The 18193-nt window shown below is 40.9% G+C and overlaps 1 protein-coding gene across 3 annotated transcripts in view; it reads left to right on the forward strand.

Moving 5' to 3' along the window:
* The first annotated feature begins 595 nt into the window (after positions 1-595).
* Positions 596-18193, forward strand: part of PAPOLA (poly(A) polymerase alpha) — a 69020-nt gene continuing 51422 nt past the window's right edge. For all 3 annotated transcript variants that reach the window (XM_014347685.4, XM_034938092.3, XM_014347686.4), the window contains exon 1: positions 596-2488. In XM_014347685.4, coding sequence (XP_014203171.1) covers positions 2481-2488 — 8 coding nt within the window. In that variant the 5' untranslated portion in view covers positions 596-2480. The remainder of the gene's footprint in view (positions 2489-18193) is intronic.

The raw sequence follows: 18193 nt of genomic DNA on the forward strand, positions 1-18193 counted from the left end.
GCAATGGCATGATCAGGGCTCACTGCAGTCTCAATTTCCTTGCCTCAGGTGATCCTCCCAACCTCAGCCTCCCAAGTAGCTGGGACTACAGGTGTGTGCCACCAAGCCCAGCTAATTTTTTTGATTTTTTTTTTTAGTAGAGACAACGTCTTGCCACGTTGCCCAGGGTGGCCTAGAACTCCCGAGCTCAAGGAATCCTCTGCCTCCCAAAGTGCTGGGATTACAGGTGTGAGTGAGCCACTGTGCCAGGCCCCAGGGCATATCTTTACAAGCTGCTTTGAAGTCCATAGCCTTAATACATTATTGAATTACCTGGATCTCAGATTTTCAGTCTTTTAGGGACAACTATGCTACTGGGTCTCCAGCCAAAGCCACCTTGATGACAAGAGGAAAAGAGACTAAGTGGAAGAAATGACAATCAAATATAAGTCTGTTTGCAGATCAGCACTATTTAATGGAAATGAAGGCCACATATACAACTTAAAATTTTCTAGTGGTCACATTTAAAAAAACAGGTAAAATTAATTTTAATAGTATATTTTCTTTCTTTCTTTTTTTTTTTGAGACAGGATCTCGTTCTGTCAACGCAGGCTGGAGTGCAGTAGTGAGATGACGACTCACGGCAGCCTCCACCTCCCACTCCAGGGATCCTCCTACCTCAGTCTCCGGAGTAACTGGGACCACAGGCAGGAACTACCATGCCCAGCTAATTTTTTTTTTTTTTTTTACTTTTTGTAGAGACGGGGGTTTCCCTATATTGCCCAGGCTGGTCTCTAACTCCTGCCCAAGCGATCCTCCCACCTCAGCCTCCTAAAGTGCTGGATCACAGGTGTGAGGCACCGTGCCCGGCTTACATTTTCTTTACTGCAATATATCCAAAATATTTCAACGTGCAATCAATATAAAAAGTGATCAGTGAGGTATTTCACATTCGTCGAACTGACACCCGTGCGTATTTTGCACTTCCAGTGCCTCCTAAACGAACTAGCCTCATTTCAAGTGCTCAGTGGCCCTAAGTAAGTGGCCAAGGGGCTACACTAATGGACAGGGCAGGTCTAGGTCCTGTGTTTTTCCCATTCGGAGTCACCAGTCCTACTAGACATTCTGTGAAAAAAGGGAAAGCCTTTGTGAAACTTCCCGAGGACTCACAAATGCACATTATTACATTTAGAGTTTAGAACTTTGGTTAAGGCAGCGTCCTGTATTTGATTCTTTCCCTCTTCCTCTCCACTAACCCCCTATGTGACACCGTAGAACTTATAATTCGTTCTAATTCGCAGATGGAGGGAATATGAGAGAGGAGACTCTGCCTCAAACACTTTCTCAAACTTTTGCCGAGGGGTGGCGAGAAGGTAGACGTCCAGGTCCCACCCGATATAGATTAAGGGCTGGCAACACAGTCAAGGGGAAATTATGACCAAGACAACCTTTGCTAAAATGCCAGCGGTGACTGCCATTGATGTTCCTATAAAAGGTCAGCTCTGTCAGGAAGTTCCAGTGCATCATTTGTTCAAAAGTAAAATCAGCCCGTGTTCCAGAATTCGCGGACGGTCGTCACAGTCCTAACCTACACATTTATTCGTTCAACAAATATTTCAGCGCCTGGGTCAGGCATCAGGAATACACTGGTGGTTAAAACAGACGGAAAGCTCCATCTGGTGCGACGCAGTCTGGGAGGGAAAGGGAGTCCTGGGGACATGTTTTCGTCGGCTCTAGGCTAAGCACCTCTCGCCGTAGCACACGGGGTCGGCACCGCTGCCCGGCGAAGTACTTGTTACTTTGCAGTCCAGTACGAAGCGGCGGAGTAACCGGTTCCAACCCAAGGCAGCGACTCATGCGAGTCGTTCTAAGCGCCGCGCTGGGGGGTACATACGGTGCACGCGTGGGTGCCTCAGCCCCCTGGCAGCGCCTCCAGGGACGCTGCTCCGGGAAAGAGCAGCCGCCGCGACCTCAGGCGGCGGGAAAGGTGGGACCTCACAATGCGCCGGAAGCGGTGCCTCGTGGCTTGGGATCTCTCCGGGTTCTTCCTTGCGCCGTCCACGCCGCACTGCCCACGAGGGCGTCCCCGCCCGAGGGACAACTCACCGCCCGGAGCCTCCCTGAGCGTTCCCTTCCACCATCTGACACCCACTGCTAAGTGTGAGAGGACCCGGGTGGTAATTGCCGGGCCGCAGGCGGCCTTAGGAACTCCGCTTCCCGTGAGGCTTCGCGGCGGACGGCGCTGGTGCGCAGGCGCACGCACGGCGTGCGTGGTGGCGTCAGCAGTTCTAGAACGTTGCTGTGGTAGCGCTCGGGCGCCATGTTAGGACGAAGGGGAAGGAGGAGAAGCGCTTAAAGCGGCGGGAGCGGTGCGGGAGAGGGGTTGGACCCAGGGCTGAGGCAGGCCCCCCCCTCCCTCCCGCCTCAGTGGATCATGCCCAGGGCGGCAGCGGCGGCGGTTGCGGGGGGGAAGTGACTGGGCGGTGCCGGCGCCGGAGACGATGCCGTTGTAAGTAATTTGTATTCTGTTTTTTTTCGCTCGCCGGCTGGGCCTTGGGGGGCGTCCGGGAAGGGGAAGAGGTAGGCGGAGAGGGTGGCACGCGAGCCCGACCCTCCCCGCTGGTAGGAGGCAGGCAGGACTGGGGACCTTCCTGTTTCCTCGCTCGCTCGCCGCCGCACTTCCCCCGTGTGCTGGGTTCCCGCGTCCCCCGACCCTTCCTGGCTGGGTCAGCTGCCGTCGGGCCGGGGGCCTTCCCCTTCCGGAATTGCTGGCGGAACCTCTAACTCGCCCGGCCACTCCAGCTTCTCCGCCCCGTCCACAAAGAAAATCAAAACAACCCGAAAACAAAACATTGCCTGGCGGTGGGGAACCACGACCCTGCTGCACGCGGGATCAGCACTTGGGGTTCGGGCTCGCTCTCGGCGCCCCTCGGGCCCATTCGATGTTGCTTTTCTGTTCCTGGTCTGTGTCAGTTTGCTCACTCTCTTCCTCCCATTTCCAGATGCCTGTCTTGTGCGCCCGAGTTAGCCCCTTTCCACTGACCTTGTCTGAATGTAGGAGCACGAGTTAAAAGCCCAGCTTTGAGCGTTGAGTCCGCCTGCCTCCACCTCCGCCTCCCTAGCATTCACAGTCGGTCGGAGAAGGGGGCACTTCACAGGGTGCCCTCCTCCAAAACGACTTATGTATTGCTTTCCCTGTTTTGTTTTGATGGGGTAACCAGGTTTCATTCTGTTTCCTTCTTTCTCTATCTCTGGTGATACCTTTTTTTTTTTTTCCTGGTTGTAAGGCTTAAAGCTAGTCTCTTTATGCTTTCTAATGCCACTGCGCCTTTTTCTTTTCTTGGAGGGTTTTTAAAAAGTTTTTTTCTCCCCTCCCCCTTTCTGATAATGAGATATAATTTGGCAGCTCATTGCCAGTAGATTACGGATTTTTTTTCCTGCAAATATACAGCATTGTAGAGGCCTAAATAGTGAGACTGCATTTCTTCCATTTTTGAATATTGAAGCGTAAGAGTGCCTCTTTGAGACCAGGGACCGAGTTTTCTTCATCTCAGTAGCCTCAAAACGCAACATGTAATTGACACTCAAAGTTTTGGTTAAATTCAGGATAAAGATTTTTGTGGTTTCTAGACATCGAATGTAGTAACTCAGGTCTATTTTTTTTTGTAAGTAAGGATAATTTCTTTAGCACATAACCACCGATTGTAGTTTTACAATTATATATGTGTGTGAATGTGTTTCTTTACAGGTGAGACTCTAACTTTGGCACAGACCTTAATGACTTCTATCGCAATTTATGTATTTTAAAAGGATTTTCCATGGCTCCCACCCACCCCCTTAGGTTATTAAGAAGTCTATCACATTACTTCTGTGATGAAAACGTTTGTTAGACTTAACTAACTATACGTGTCTAAAATCTTGGAATCTGCATGGTTTCTGTTTATTGATTTTTCCCTTTCATAGAATGATAAGAGACCCTAGGAGAACTGAGTCTAAGCAAGGTTTTTGTGGTGTTTCTCAGTTCAATAGGAGATAAATGTTTGCAGTGATGTCATGTGATGACTGCGTTATTAAGTTAACATTTTGCTGTCTTTGAAAAGGGACTTCTTTTTCTGATAATCATACCAGCATTAAAAATGATAGATGTAAACCTTAAAAGGTTTCAATGAAGAAATAACATTAAGTAATTTGTGTCTTATTTCTAGGAATTAAAAGTACTTTTATACCTACTTTCCCCCAACATTCTTTGAAGAGGGAAGGTATACATTTCTATGAAAGACCTTAGGTATTTCAAATTCTTCGCGAGTTAGTTCAAGTGTGTAAAATGGAAGAAGGGGCCAGGCGCGGTGGTTCACGCCTGTAATCCCAGCACTTTGGGAGGCCCAGACAGGTAAATCGCCTGAGGCCAGGAGTTTGAGATCAGCCTGGGCAACATGGCGAAACTTCATCTCAACAAAAAACACAAGTTAGCTGGGCGTGGTGGCTCATGCCTGTAATCCCAGCTACTTGGGAGGTTGAGGTGGGAGGACTGCTTGAGCCCAGGAGGCTGAGGCTGCAGTGAGCCTTGATCATGCCACTGCGTTCCAGCCTGGGTGACAGAGCGAGACTCAAAAAGTAAGTATACGATAATTACTGTAGTAAACAATAGAGAGACCAAAGAATGCCTAGTTAAAGAAAAATAGGGCTTCTTCCTCATTAAGTTGCTTTGTTTTTCATGTACTGCTGTCACACTGTCATAAATGTTGTTTTTTTGATGTGTTGGATTGTGATTTCCCAGCTATATTGTGTTTGACTTTCATTTTTGGTATACCTGTCCTAATGTTAAATTTGGATGGGTGAGTGGCATTGGGGCATGGACCCTAGGTGAGTTGTCGGAATGAATTTAAATCAAAATTATCGAAATTTAGGATATTACAGAACATTTTGATCAAGTGTCCATATTTTGTCTAAATTTCATATGTAGCTACAAACATACTTTTGGAAAGATTATAGTCTGATTTAAGAGTCATGGTGGTGAAGCTTCTGAAAGTTTTGATAGTCTTTGGATCCATTAAAGTTTCTCACCTAGTCATTATTGACATTTATGCCAGATTCATTCCTTGCAGGTGCCTGTCCTGTGTATTGTAGTTTAACAGCATCCTTAGCTTCCACCTACTGGATTCCAGGAGCTCCACCCCTCCATTTCCCCAGTAATGACAATCAAAAATGTCTCCAGATATTGCCAGATGTGCCCTGGGGTGCAAAATCTGGTTGAGAACCACGGCATTAACGAAAAGTGTGATGCCCTTATGGAAACTAGATGTATTTCTGCCTTACTCTGTGTTGGTCAGATATTTTTGGCATCAGCTCAGTTCTGAATATCACACGTATGATAAAAAGGTGTGAAGGAGAGTAACCAGTATCAGTAGCATTTATGCCACATGCATAGAATGTCGTCAAAGTTACCAAAAAGAGTTACTGCAAGGCTTAGGCGAGACAATAGCAAAAATGTTTTCGGGGGCTGCACAAAAAAGAGGGAATTGTAGTAGTTTTACATCGCCATAACAAGCAGAACTGGTACCTGCTGGTGGATGGTCTGTGCTTCCCAGAGCGTGATCTGTGGATGCTTGGGGAGGGGGACCACTGAGATCTTTCAGAGGGTACATACTGTTCAAACTATTTTCATGTTATTGAGATGTTTTGTCTTTCAACATTTGTACTTAACGGTGCAAAAGCAGTGGTGGGAAATGCTGTATCCATCATAGGAACAATCAAGGCAGAGAACCGGTATTGTATATAGTCATTTCCTTCCTTCCTTCCTTGCTTGATTCCTTCCTTCCTTGCTTCCTTCCTTCCTTCCTTGCTTCCTTCCGTTCTTGACGGAGTCTTGCTCTGTCGCCAGGCTGGAATGCAGTGGAGCGATCTCGGCTCACTGCAACCTCCACCTCCCGGGTTCAAGCGATTCTCCTGCCTCAGCCTTCCAAGTATCTGGGACTACAGGTGTACGCCACCACGCTCAGCTAATTTTTGTATTTTTAGTAGAGACGAGGTTTCACCGTGTTGGCCAGGATGGTCTCGATTTCCTGACCTCGTGATCCCTCCCCACCTCGGCCTCCCAAAGTGCTGGGATTACAGGCATGAGCCACGGCGCCCGGCTGTCATTTTATTTCTTGAAGACTGCACACTCATAGTTTAAAAAGCTTTTGATGAAACAGTAAGAGGAGGTTAATTTTATTAAATCTTGACACTTTGTTTATTTAATGTACTGTGACCACGGAAAGTACTTGTGAAGCTGTATACTGGGGAGTAGAATGGTGGTTTTGAGGAGCACTTGTATGTTGATTTGTGAGCTAAACTGGTGTTCTCATGGAGCTCCATTTTTATCTGAAAGAACAAGTGATGAACTGTGGATATTCATATTTAAGTATTTAGGAGACTTAAATGAGAATAAAGCAAGTCTGTCACTCCAAGGTAAACAACTGACTATTCCTGGCCAGTGAAAAATTGGAGCTTTCAAGCAAAATATAGAATTTTAGAAAGCTTGCTTTTCCATCATGAGCTTGACGGTTTTTCCCAATACTTAAAAGATGTTTCTGCTGACATTGGTGGTAATATTAATGCATATAGTTTTAATGCTGTATAATGTGTGCTTAAAAAAAGAATGTTTTTTAATATTTGGTAGACCTGTATAATTCAGTGAACCCATATTTTCCAAATGACCATTTGTGATGTAAAATCATATGTGCATTCAAGGGTACATTCAGAGTGCAAGGTAAACCAGATTTTAATGCAACAGAGTACCAAGGGCTTATTAATAGGGTTTTAACTTTCGTATTGTAACTATGCAAAACTGCCACTTGTGGAGTTCTGGTGTAGTATCAAAGAAGACTACTCATATTAATTGAAAATACTAAAGTCTCCTCTTTTCCAATTACAATGTTGCTCCCAGCACTATGGGAGGCCGAGGTGGGAGGATTATTTGAGCTTACAAGTTCAAGACCAGCCTGGGTGACATAGCCATCTCCACAAAACAAAAAGAAACAGTTATAATGTTGGTTTGATGCCAGGTTTTCTTCATATGCTTCAACTACAACAATTTATTGCAACAGATTGAATGCAGAAGCAGCTATGAGAATCCAGCCATCTTTGGTTTAGCCAGAATTAAAGAGATTTACAGAAATGCAAAAGCATGCCATTCTTACTAAATTTTTTGTTTTGGAAAATAGTTTTTTAAAGCTATGTTAACATGTAATGAGTTTCTTGTTATTTAAATGAATAAATACTTTAAAAGTTCTTCAGTTATAATTTCCAATGTAGTGGATATTGGTAAGCATAATGCATGTAAGAAAGAGCTCTTTGGAGTGCTCAATACATTTTAAGAGTTTTACAACTCGTAAAGGGGTCCTGAGACCAAAATGTTTGAAAACTTGAGAAATCCTGCTTGAGAACAGCTGCCCCAAGATGAAGTAGACTTTTCAGTGGTGGTATGAGCTGTCCATGCAGCACCTCTGGTGTTTTTTTGTTTTTCGTTTTTCTTGAGATGGAGTCTTGCTCTGTTGCCCAGGCTGGAGTGTAGTGGTGCTAGCTCGGCTCACTGCAACCCCTGCATCCCAGGTTCAAGTGATTCTCCTGCCTCAGCCTACCGAGTAGCTGGGATTATAGGCCCGTGCCACCACGTCCAGCTAATTTTTGTATTTTTAGTAGAGACAGAGTTTCCCTGTATTGGCCAGGTTGGTCTCGAACTCCTGATCTCAGGTGATCTGCCTGCCTTGGCCTCCCAAAGTGCTGGGATTACAGGCCCACCACGCGTTTTCTGAACACTGCACCTCAGCCCACCCCAACCGTCTGTGATTTAAATAAAATTTTTTTGTTGTTGTCAGTGAAAAACAATATAGTAGATAACCTTTAGGAAAGATAACAGAACTGTGGGAGATTTTGATTCTCAGATTTTAAAATTTGGAGTTTTTGTAGTGAATTGCTGCTCAGTAAATGTTGATTATGGTTTTGAGATGTGGTGTTTTACCTTAAACATGTTTTCAGTCCATATTTTTTGGTAGAGAAGTTGGAAGGCAAGGTATTGGAGTTGAGTAAATTTATGAGCCTACTCAGTTCCTATCCCTGATTGTTTTCCTCACCGTCTTAAGGCAGAAGCCAGTTCTGGCTTGATAACAACTTTGAAAATGTTTTGGCTCATCAGAACATTCTATTCTTGGGTAACTAAGTCAACTTTAGGTTAACATTACAATTAAATTTCATCTTCAGTTTTATCTAGGCAAGTTTATAAAGCTAGCTTCTTTCAGGTAAAATGAGACCATTTGGCTTCTTAGCTAGTTCTCATTTTGGGAGGGTGTGTGTGTCTCTTTTATTCTGTATGTTCAGGGTTCTAATTACCTAGCAGCTTTTAAATAATTGGACAATGCCAGTTTATGATTTACAAAGCAGCAACATTATAGGAGGTAATTGGTTCCCCTAAAAGTTGGTTAAAGTTGAGGCTCAAAAGAATACCTGACCAAGGTCATAAAGGTACTAAATTGTAGATTGGGGCTTAAATCAGCTCTGGATTCTGTGTTCCATTCTCATTCCAGTACGCTATACCATCTCCTGTGGACACTGTAGGGAACCATGTGTGGTTAGCTCAGTTGGAGTCTTTATTTATTTTTGAGACAGGAACTCACTGTTGCCCAGGCTGGAATGCAGTGGTGCGATCATGGGTCACTGCAGGCTTGACCTCCCAGGCTCAAGGGATCCTCCCACCTCAGCCTCCCAAGTATCTGGGACTACAGGCACGCACCACCATACGTGGCCAATTTTTGTATTTTTTACTGTGACAGGGTTTTGTCACGTTGCCCAGGCTGCTCTCAAACTCCTGGGCTCAAGCAATCCCGCCTTGGCCTCCCAAATTGCCGAGATTACAGGTGGCTCATGCCACCATGCCTGGCCAGTTGGAATCTCTGTATAGTTTCAAGTAGAATTAATTTTCAAGGTCAATTTTTTTTTGTGTGTATAACATGTAAATCTCAAAGTATTTACATAATAAAAATATATACAAAAGTATATAAACAAAAGTAACATATAGTGTATACTTGTAGTATACACAGAATGTAACATACTATAGAACCTGAGATCTTGTGCATTGCTTAATGATTGGATATATTCTGTAAAAATGTGTTATTTTTCAGATTTTATTGTGGGAACAGTGTACTTAACACAAACCTAAATGGTATAGCCTGCTATGCACCTAGGCCTATGCACCAATGATATGGCCTGTTGCTCCTAGGCTATAAACCTGTGGCAGCATGTTACTGTACCGAATACTGTAGGCACTTGTAACACATTAGGAAGCATTTGTGTATCTAAATGTATGTAAACACAAAAGGAATAGTAAAAATACGGTATTATGCTGTTATGGGACCACTGTTCTATGTGTGGTCTGTCATTGACTGAAGAATTCTGTTAACGTGGCACACGACTACTTTCAGTGGCTTTATTTGCATATATATTCTTATTTAAAGCCATGCACAGATTTGCCACTTAGACACCGCTTTGTTGTGGCCAGTACCTTTTGTGGGAGTTGCGTTTTTTTTTTTTATTTTTTATTTTTTTTAAATCTTTGGATTGTATGTAGGCCTGCTGAACTGTATAGCAATCTCATTTGTGGAAACCTAAGGATTTGGGAAAGAAAAAATAAAGGCATTCTGTTAGATTTCTTTCTTCCTCTTTTGTTACAGAATTATTTTTCAAATTTTTATTCCCTCTATATTTTGTCCAGAAATTGGATTCTTGGATTTTACGGCAGTTTTTATAATTTTGAGGTTGATCAAGAATAGTGTTTGTCATTTTGATCATTAGAAACATTTAAATTACATTTCCTGAAATTAGTGTCTGTAATACTATGACTTACTATAATCTTGACTATTTTCTGATACATTTTCACACTCTTTCGTACTTTTTCAGGTCCTGTTTCATACTTTATTAAATTTACATTTCTTTCATTTTCAAGTTGTACTTGGCAAGTTGATGTAGCAGTGTACAATTTGGCTTTTTTTTTTTTTTTTAAGTTTCTCCTAGCCATATGAGAGAGAGGGACACATGCGCGCGCGCGCGCGCGCTCAGGGGCAGTTGGAAGTACCCTTTGGAAGTGAGGAAAAATAAATTGGCCATTGTAGTAATTGAACAGCAAGTACCCTTTCTCTGCATAAGCAACCTTGAATTTTCAGTTTGGCCTTGGGCTTTATCATACATACTTTATTCCCCTTGAGCATAAACAAACTATTACATCATCTTTGAGCCTCTGCTGCTGCTTTACTAAATATTGGCTGGATGGCCCACCTGCAGTACGTTTTTAAGAATATAGTGGGATCTAAATATTTTTAGTACCACTTACACAGAACACCTTACGGTGGGCCAGTTAACCATCGTTTTAATTTCTTAGCAAATAGATTATTTTGGCGATAATCTTGCCTCTAAGCTACTATCATGCTGTATACCTTGTGAAAAAGGAGATTGTATTATTTTGGCTAATAATTAATATTTAATGCACATTGAGATACTTTAGAGAGATCCCTTGTATCTTTTCTGTTCATGTCCTTTGAGCACATTAAGGTTAAGACCTTTAAACAGCAAATTCTACTGTGGTGAATTGTTACTTTAAATAAGTTACTGTAGTTTATCTGATTGGTTTCAAAGAAGAATATTTAGCAAGTTTGGCTTTCAGTTTTAACTCTATCATGCAAATAATAAAGTGTTTTCTGTTAAGTAGTAGCTATAAATTGGGGCAGTTGACTCTGTTAATATCATGGGCCACAACTTGTTCCAAATGCCTAATATCACTAGGTGGGGATTAATCAGTAGTGCCTGATGAGTTTTGTATAAATTGAGACACAGGCGGGCTGTGGTGGCTCATGCCCGTAATCCCAGCACTTTGGGAGGTCAAGGTGGGAGGATTGCTTGAGCCCAGGCGTTCGACACCAGCCTGGGCAACATAGTGAGATCCTGACTCTATTAAAAAAAATTAAATTGAGATGCAAAGTACTTAAACATTAACTATTTAAGGAAAACACCAATGGAAATATGATGTTCTGTCCTTTTGTGTGTTAGTAGTCATCTGCCTAGATTACGCCTCTCCTTTCCGATCATTTACTGTGTACACCTTCTGGCACAGTCATGATTTTATCTTTGTTTCTTTAATGGTTTTTTCCCCAAGCTTCTACTTTGCGCTTGTTGTTTAAGGATCTGAATCCCAGACTAAATTTGAGATTGTCATTGAAAACAGAGACTACCTTAAGCATCTTTATATTTCTGATTTTATTTAGCATTGTCTTTTATGCATATTTAGGAATTTGGTACATTTCAACCTCATAAATACTGTACTTTCTGACAAAAGGTAGATGAGAAAAAAGTGCTTTTAGGAAAATTGAGTTGATGTTTAATAACCTTGGCCGCCCTAGCAGCTTCCTGGAGCAATAAATAAAGCAATATTTGCTTTGGATTTACTATTTCTAGCCACAGAGTATTGCACTAAAAAGCTATTTTAAAAATCTTTGTTTATTTCACAGAATAGTGTTTTAATTAGCATAAACTGAGTTTTTAGCTAATAACCAAAAGCTAATTATTGTTTTAATTTGAAGATTTGTTTGGTGCCCCTTGCTGCCATTTTAGGGGGTTATTTTAGCCTCCTTGCTATCACTATTCTAATTTAATGGTGAACGGTAGAATTAGTTGACTTTCAACTCTTGCAAGATTATTAATATTTACTTTAAATAATTTAACATGTTGAAACAAGTTTATAAAATATAAGGTAAAATTTTACGGTCTCAATTCTGCTTGATCGTGTTTCTATGAATGTGTTATGGACGTAATATACAAATAGTTAAAAAAAAAACTGGGTGTCATGGTCCATGCCTGTAATCTGAGCTATAAGGGAGGATCGCCTGAGCTCAAGAGTTTAGATCAGCCTGGGCAACAGAGCAAGACACCATCTCTAAAATTAAAAAAATATATATCTTTATCTATATGACTACATATTGTAAATGATGTGCAGAGGTGCCTCAGTATAGAGATGATTATTATAGGCTATGATATCAGCTATCTGGGTTCATATTCTGGTCCAGTAAACTTAGTCAAGCCTTCTTTCTTAGTTTAATAGTAAGAGTTGTTAGAAAAAAATTGGGAATAATGTAAAGTGCTTGACTTAATACGTGGGTTATGTTGAAATTTCAGTAGATGGCAGCTATGATCGTAATTGTATTCTGCAACTTTTTTTTCTCCTGATACACATGCTGCTAAACATACTATCTCATTGCTTTATTTTGGCATAGTTTTAAGTTGTAAGCATGTACTGTAATTAACAAGTTCTTTATTGATGGATATTTAGGTGGTTTCCAGTTTTACTTCATTGCATACTCTGCTCAGTGAACAACCTTGATTACCTTTCTGTGTTAGTTCTGTGAGAAAGGTTCAAATTCCAGAACCTATGAGATCAAGAGAGTTAATTTACAAATGAATGAACTAAGTACCAAAGAAGCTCCCTTTTTAGGGGATAGCCCTGGGATAGACGCTGCTCATTTCAAGCTTATTTCTGTTGTGCCGGAATTCGGGTCCCTATTTTGGTCTGTCTTCCAGTCTTTGCACCCATACTCTAGCAGTGGCTGGAAATGTATATATTTTTTATTGTTTGTTTTTTGCTTTTTTTGGGGATGGAGTCCCGCTTGTTGCTCAGGCTGGATTGCAGTGGTGTGATCACAGATCACTACAGCCTCAGCTTCCTGGGCTCAAGAGATCCTCTTGCCTCAGCCTTCTGAGTAGCTGGGACTACACTACAGGTGCATGCCACTACAGCTGGCTAATTTTTAAACTTTTTGTACAGATGGGGCCTTTCTATGTTGTCCAGGCTGGTCTCAAACTCCTGGGCTCAAGGGATCTTCCTACCTCAGCCTCCCAAAGTGACGGAATTACAGGTCTGAGCCGCTGCACCAGGCCTGGGGATTTAGCTTTTTATGTAATATTTTATATTTTAAAAATGTGTGATTAAAGAGAATATGTCTTCCAATTTCATGGCTTTCAGTTTGAACCTTCTGTCCTAGTATTTTTGTAATAAATAGATCGCTGGAGATAAAGTTGCTAGACAAACTTTTAAAATTGGTATGTGCATTTTTAATTTTGATAAATATCAGATTGCCTTTTAAAATGATGTAACAAGTTTGCTTTCATCGTGATGAATAAGGGCTCGTTTTTTTTACACCATGGCCAACATTGGAGGTTTTTTGTCTTTCATTCTTACCACATATATTAAATTTTGTTTTTCATTAATCAGGTTGTCTTAATTTGCTTCCCTGATACGCAGTGAAACTTTTTAAAAAATTGATTGAAGAATTCTTTATGTATTCAGACTGTTGCTGTTTTGGCATAAGTTGCATGTATTTTCTCCTTTTATCATTTGCTTTAACTTTCCTTATGTGCTATATTGTTATTATATAAAAGTTGGAATATTTTGATGTAAGTAAACCTGTTTTTATGGCTTTTGCGTTCCGTGTCTTGCTTGACTAAGGCTCTGAAAGTGTTTTTTATTTTCTTTCAGTGCCTTTATGCTTTTTAAATATTTCTGAAATAGCATCTGGGTTTTAGATTTTACTATGGACAGTCAAAGCCATTTGAGTATTTCATAGTTGTCTTCACTGATTTAAAATGGTTATCAGTATATGTCCAAAGATGATCATGCTTTGCCTATTTGAATGTATGACCATTAAACTCCAGTTAACAAATCATAGGAACTTGCACTATTTGCATTAGGTATCTTTTTTTTTTTTTGAGACTGAGTCCCGCTCTGTTGCCCAGGCTGGAGTGCAGGGATCTCGGCTCACTGCAAGTTCCACCTCCCAGGTTCACGCCATTCTCCTGCCTCAGCCTCACAAGTAGCTATGACTACAGGCAACTGCCACCACGCCCGGCTAATTTTTTTTTTTTTTGTTATGTTTAGTAGAGACGGGGTTTCACTGTGTCAGCCAGGGTGGTCTCCATCTCCTGACGTCGTGATCCGCCCGCCTTGGCCTCCCAAAGTGCTGGGATTGCAGGCGTGTGCCACCACGCCCAGCCTATTTGCATTAGATTTCTAACTACTGTACCAAGGTGGTTCTTGATAGTTGAGATTGTATATATTAGTTAAGTCGAATGTCTAACCTTTTGAAACAAATATCCCGCCAAAATAAACAGCCAACAGTCAACAAAAATGTCACTATTCTTTCTAAGTTCCTAAATATTTATCCTAATTAGAGTCATCTTGACAGCCCTGCATGGGGAAAGGAAAGACCTGTTTCTCAGCTTTGGTCTAAAAACTTTCGTATTTGGAAACTGCTCTTTAGTGTTATGTGTTGTAGTTGTAAAATTCCTAGTTTGTTATCCAAAGTAATGAAGAGATACAATAAATTCTAAGGTAAATCCGCAGAGATGCAACTTACCAAGAATAATATAACTAGTGGCAGAAATGAAACCAGAGTAATACGACGAGTAGCAGAAGTGAAATCAGGCCTGCTTTCTCCCTTTTTTATCAGATTGTTTTTGAGTTGAGACCAGACTTTGTAGTCTGTCCTGAATGCTATTACCAGAAGTCACAGTTTTTTAGTATACAGTTATATTTTAGGAAGACATACTTAGTAGTAATATGCATGGTGGAACCATGTGACAAAGGAGTAGAAGGAAAGGAGTTGGGACCAAGATTGCCAAGAATCAGAACTAGAATAGTTGAAAACGAATTGTTGTATAGAATGTTAAAATTAAAACAATTAAAAGGCATGTATTCTATGTGAACTTTGCCTTGATGAAAATAATTTAAATATTATAAAGAAAACTCCTCGTATTCTAAGGAGAGAAGAGTTCTGAAAATTCTTTATACATTACCTTGAACCTGTAAGAAAAGGTGTGTTTGTAGGGGAGGAGTGTTTGGCTGTCTTTTTGTGGTTTTGAGAGGGGGCAGAATTCATATATGTACTATTAGATGTAGGTATGTATTTATGTGTAACTCTGATCCAGAAAGGATGAAGACTTTTAAGAATGCTTTAGTCATAATATTAAAAATTGGCAAGATGTTTGCATTAGATGTGGATGAAAAGGAAGAATAAGGATAGATACACAATGGAGCAAAATATTAGGCTACTAAAAATAGTTCTTAAGGAAATACAGTAACTTTTGTATTTTTATAGAGTAGAGAGCTTGCTAGATGGCTGCCAGTTGCACTCTAAGAATTCAGGCAGTACCCTGAAGGTAAATATTAATTACGTTGGTGAGACAAAAATGGACCAGTTGCTCAAGCAAAGCACAGTGTTCTTCATATTAAAAACCAGGAAGACATTTTAAGGAATCACAAATACTGCAGCTATATGTCTGGTTTGTATTTTTCCTTTTTGTGTTACGTAAATTGTAGAAGTTTATTTTTCAAAGTAGAATAGTGTCTGAAGAAAATTAAATACTGGTAAAAATGTTTCTAGAATGGGCAGATGTCTAGTGCATTCAAGAATGGGAGGAGGAACTTTGCATTCTTGGGATTGGTAGCTGTCTGGTGTATGGTTCCAGGAGAGTGTCAGTGCATATGTAAGGCAGAAGAATCCTTAATCTTTGGAGGTTTATGTTCCAAATTGCCCAATATTGGAGTATATAGTTTTGTTAGAAGGAGAACAGCAACAAAAAGATTCCTTAAATTGTTTTATCACTCTACTTAATTTCTAATGTTAAATGGAAAATCTTCACTTCCATTTAAAGTGTTACAATATTTAATGTTTCTACTTTGGACGTTTGAAACATCTGGGAGCCTGGAATTCTTAGTCTAGCTCCTTAAGCTCATGCTGAGCCATTTTTATTGGAGACACAAGTATCTTGTAAATTTCAGAGTATGCATTTGTTTCTTTTTATTTGGTAGGTCTATGTTAACGTAGTTTTTCCTTTTCTTTCTTTCTTTCCTTCCCTTTCCTTCCCCTCCCTCCCTCATTCTCTCCCTCTCTTTCTTCCTTCCTCCCTCCCTCCCTCCCGGGCTCCTATCTCAAACTCCTGGGCTCAAGCCATCCTCCTGCCTCAGCCTCCTGAGTAGCTAGGACTACGGGCATGTGCCACCAAGCCCAGCTAATTTTTATTTTTCATAGAGATGGGTGTCTTGCTCTGTTGCCCAGGCTGGTCTCAAATTCCTGACCTCAAGTGATTTTCCCCTGCTGTGCCTCCCTAAGCATTGGGATTATATGCATGAGCCATGGTGCCTGGCTCATATATATTCTTTCTTGAATTAGATGGAACACATGTGGTTTTATCTTGACAGAAAGTAATACTGAGGCTAGATGATGTGCCTACATTTGGAATAAAGTAAATAAAAATTTCCAGCTTGCGTCTGATTTATTTCCCCATCAAAATGTTAGTGTAATCAATATTTTTTCAAATTAGGCTGAACAAGTCCTGTGTGCGTTTAGAAATCAGGGCCTGTATTCTAATGTTCTAGTGAGAAAGTTAGACAGGAGCTTTCCAAGCATTGTTTATTGTGACAATGAAAGCCTAAAGATTTGAGTAAGAAAAAAAATGGAAAGATTTAGGAATCTTACAGTGGATACTCTTTGTTTTTTTAATGATCCAAACTGAACTGGTAATGAATTTAATTCCTTGAGAATGGAAAATAATGCAGAGAAACATATTACTCGCACAAAACAAAAATAGAGGTTTATTGCTTGAAGCTACAAAAGTATAATTTCAGTTTATACCTGACCTAAAAGCTCTCCTTGCTTGAACCAGATCTAGCCTAGACAAAATAAAGTTTTTACACTTTTTCTGGCTTTACTTGTGTTAAAATCATTTATAAAAGCATTCATAATCCCAGGATAATTGTGAAGGACTGTAGTTTATTCAGAAAAACTCATGAAGCAATGAATAACACAAGATAATACAATTACGTTAGGATATGTGGTAAGCGTACTTTGTATTGTGCACTTGAAAATTTAAGAGTAGATCTCAAGTTGCGTGCTCTTATGGCAGAAAACCAGAGGGGTACACAGGGAAACTTTTGGAGGTAATGGATGTGTTTATTACCTTGATTATGCTAATGGAACTACAAGTGTATGCATATGTCCAAACTCACCAAATTATATACATTAATTACGTTCAGTAGTTTTGGTATGTCAGTGATATCTCAATAAAACTGGGGGAAAAAAACCTGTGTGTGATGAACAAGACATTATGAATTCGGTTACATTTCATGTGTATATTTTAACCTTAGGAGATGCTACATATGATTGGAAAACAGAACATTTTTATTTTGTCTTCAGCAAATGCTTTTTTTTTTTTTTTTTTTTCCCCTGAGATGGAGTTTTGCTCTGTTGCCCAGGCTGGAGTGCAGTGGCACGATCTTGGCTTACCGCAACCTCCACTTCCTGGGTTAGAGCGATGCTCCTGCCTCAGCCTCCTGAGTAGCTGAGATTATAGCATGCCACCACACCTGGCTAATTTTTGTATTTTTATTAGAAATGGGTTTTCGCCTTCTTGGCTGGGCTGGTCTTTGAACTCCTGGCCTCAAATCATCTGCCCTCCTCGGCCTCCCAAAATTTGCTGGGATTACAAGTGTGAGACACCATGCTTGGGCCAGTCTTCAGCAAATGCTTAATGCTGATGGGGATTAACATTATAGCTTTTGAGTAGCTATGCAACTTAGATTAAAGGGGCAGGAGGAAACGGTCTAATGTGAATTAATTTCTGCAAGAGATAAATCTGATTCATATTTATTCAGTAAATGTTATTATAAAATCTGAATTAAAATTAAGACAGTATGTAACTAGACCAGGCAACAGTAAATAGATGACACGCAGTCCAGCAGCTAATTAGTAACATGCGGTATGGGCTTCTTGGCATTCTTAGATCTTTCTTGATATCACAAGACAAATTACAGAACAGTCTAGCAGTTGGAGTATAGACCAGAACCCAGTGGATTTGTTCAGTAAATGTATCATAAGCCTTACTTGCATAGCATTCTTAGATTTAGCACTTTATTGCTTTTTGCTTTTTTTTTTTTTTTGAGACGGAGTCTCGCTCTGTCCCCCAGGCTGGAGTGCAGTGGTGCGATCTCAGCTCACTGCAAGCTCCGCCTCCCAGGTTCACACCATTCTCCTGCCTCAGCCTCTCCGAGTAGCTGGGACTACAGGCGCCCACCGCTACGCCCAGCTAATTTTTTGTGTTTTTAGTAGAGACGGGGTTTCACTGTGGTCTCGATCTCCTG

This window comes from Pan paniscus, chromosome 15 (genome assembly GCF_029289425.2).
Source record: "Pan paniscus chromosome 15, NHGRI_mPanPan1-v2.0_pri, whole genome shotgun sequence".
Lineage (NCBI taxonomy): Eukaryota > Metazoa > Chordata > Mammalia > Primates > Hominidae > Pan > Pan paniscus.